This window comes from Condylura cristata, unplaced genomic scaffold, assembly GCF_000260355.1.
Source record: "Condylura cristata isolate star-nosed mole 26May11 unplaced genomic scaffold, ConCri1.0 scaffold00035, whole genome shotgun sequence".
NCBI classification, from domain to species: Eukaryota; Metazoa; Chordata; class Mammalia; order Eulipotyphla; family Talpidae; genus Condylura; species Condylura cristata.
Genome location: NW_004567136.1, coordinates 15462146 through 15463312, shown reverse-complemented (window position 1 = coordinate 15463312; position 1167 = coordinate 15462146). Strand labels below are relative to the sequence as shown.

Here is a 1167-nt window from a genome sequence, read left to right as displayed (position 1 = left end):
GGGCCTGGGCAGTCTCTGGTCTCACAGGCCCATGGATGTCTCAGTCGGTCAGTTGGCATCTGGGGTGGGGACCAGAGCAGGGGCCTGATGCCCAGTCTGGATCTGGGAGCCCAGGTCCCTGGTCTGACCCTGGGGGCTGAGGCTTGAGCCCCCACAGACCCCGAGTCTGAGAGCGAGTCGGACAGCAAGAGCAGCGGCGAGAGCGGCTCTGGGGAGGCCAGTAGCGAGTCGGATAACGAGGACCAGGATGAGGACGAGGAGAAAGGGAGGAGCAGTGAGAGGTAAAGGACCTCTGGGACCCCCCAGAGGACACAGGCCAACCCTTGGATTTAGCCAGCTTCCTCCCAGGAGCTGGGTGAGAGGGGCCGTCATCCCCTGGCCAGCCCAGCGGCGGGTGATTTGGGGGCTGCGGGGGTCCTGCGGCCAGGCCTGCAGCTTCCCGGGCAGCCTGGGTCTGTAGTGTGAGCAGACCCTTGACGCTCTCCTGGAGCCAAGCTCAGGAGCCCAGACTCCCACCCTCCCCCACTTTTTAGGGGCCCTCCTCTTCTGGGAGGAAGAAGGGGACGTAAAGGCCAGTCCTGACCCCAGCTCGCCCCCCCCCTCTAGTGACCAGAGTGAGGAGGAAGGGGAGAAGGCAAAGAAGAGGAAGGAGGCGCCAGCGGGGCGGGCCAGCGGCTCCCCCTCAGACGAGGACAGCGACTCCAGCAGCAGCTCCTCAGCGTCGGACTCGGCCTCTGAGTCCGCGGAGGAGCAGGGCGGCTCAGCCTCCTGGCGGAAGAAAACGGTGAGGTCCCGGGGCGCGGGGCCGCCCCACCACAATGGGGCCTCCTCTTCCCACACCCGCTCGGCGCCCCTCTCTTCCAGCCCCCCAGTGGCAAAGGTGTCCCTGCTGCCAAGGAAGTCTCCTTGCTCGACCTAGAGGACTGTGAGTTGGCCGTGGGCGTCACGGGGAAGGAGACCCGGGGAGCGCGGCCAGGGAGACTCCCAGGAGCTCTGCGCTGGGGCTCAGGGCTGGAGCAGGGGGCAGGCTGCACACCTGGTCAGGCCTGTGGGGGCAGCGGGACACCGCCAGGGGTGCGGTTTGGGGTCAAGCGCGCGTCGGAGCCGCCGCCCCGCGGGCCTCGGCGCGCTGTCCGTGGTGCTGAAGCGCTGCCGCGGCGGCCGCCC

The 1167-nt window shown here is 68.5% G+C and overlaps 1 protein-coding gene across 1 annotated transcript in view; it reads left to right on the top strand.

Annotated features, from left to right (window-relative positions):
• Positions 1–1167, top strand: part of AP3B2 (adaptor-related protein complex 3, beta 2 subunit) — a 14184-nt gene that overhangs the window by 10248 nt on the left and 2769 nt on the right. Inside the window, exons 16-18 of the mRNA XM_012732695.1 lie at positions 158–281; positions 607–784; positions 865–1163. Coding sequence (XP_012588149.1) covers positions 158–281; positions 607–784; positions 865–1163 — 601 coding nt within the window. The remainder of the gene's footprint in view (positions 1–157; positions 282–606; positions 785–864; positions 1164–1167) is intronic.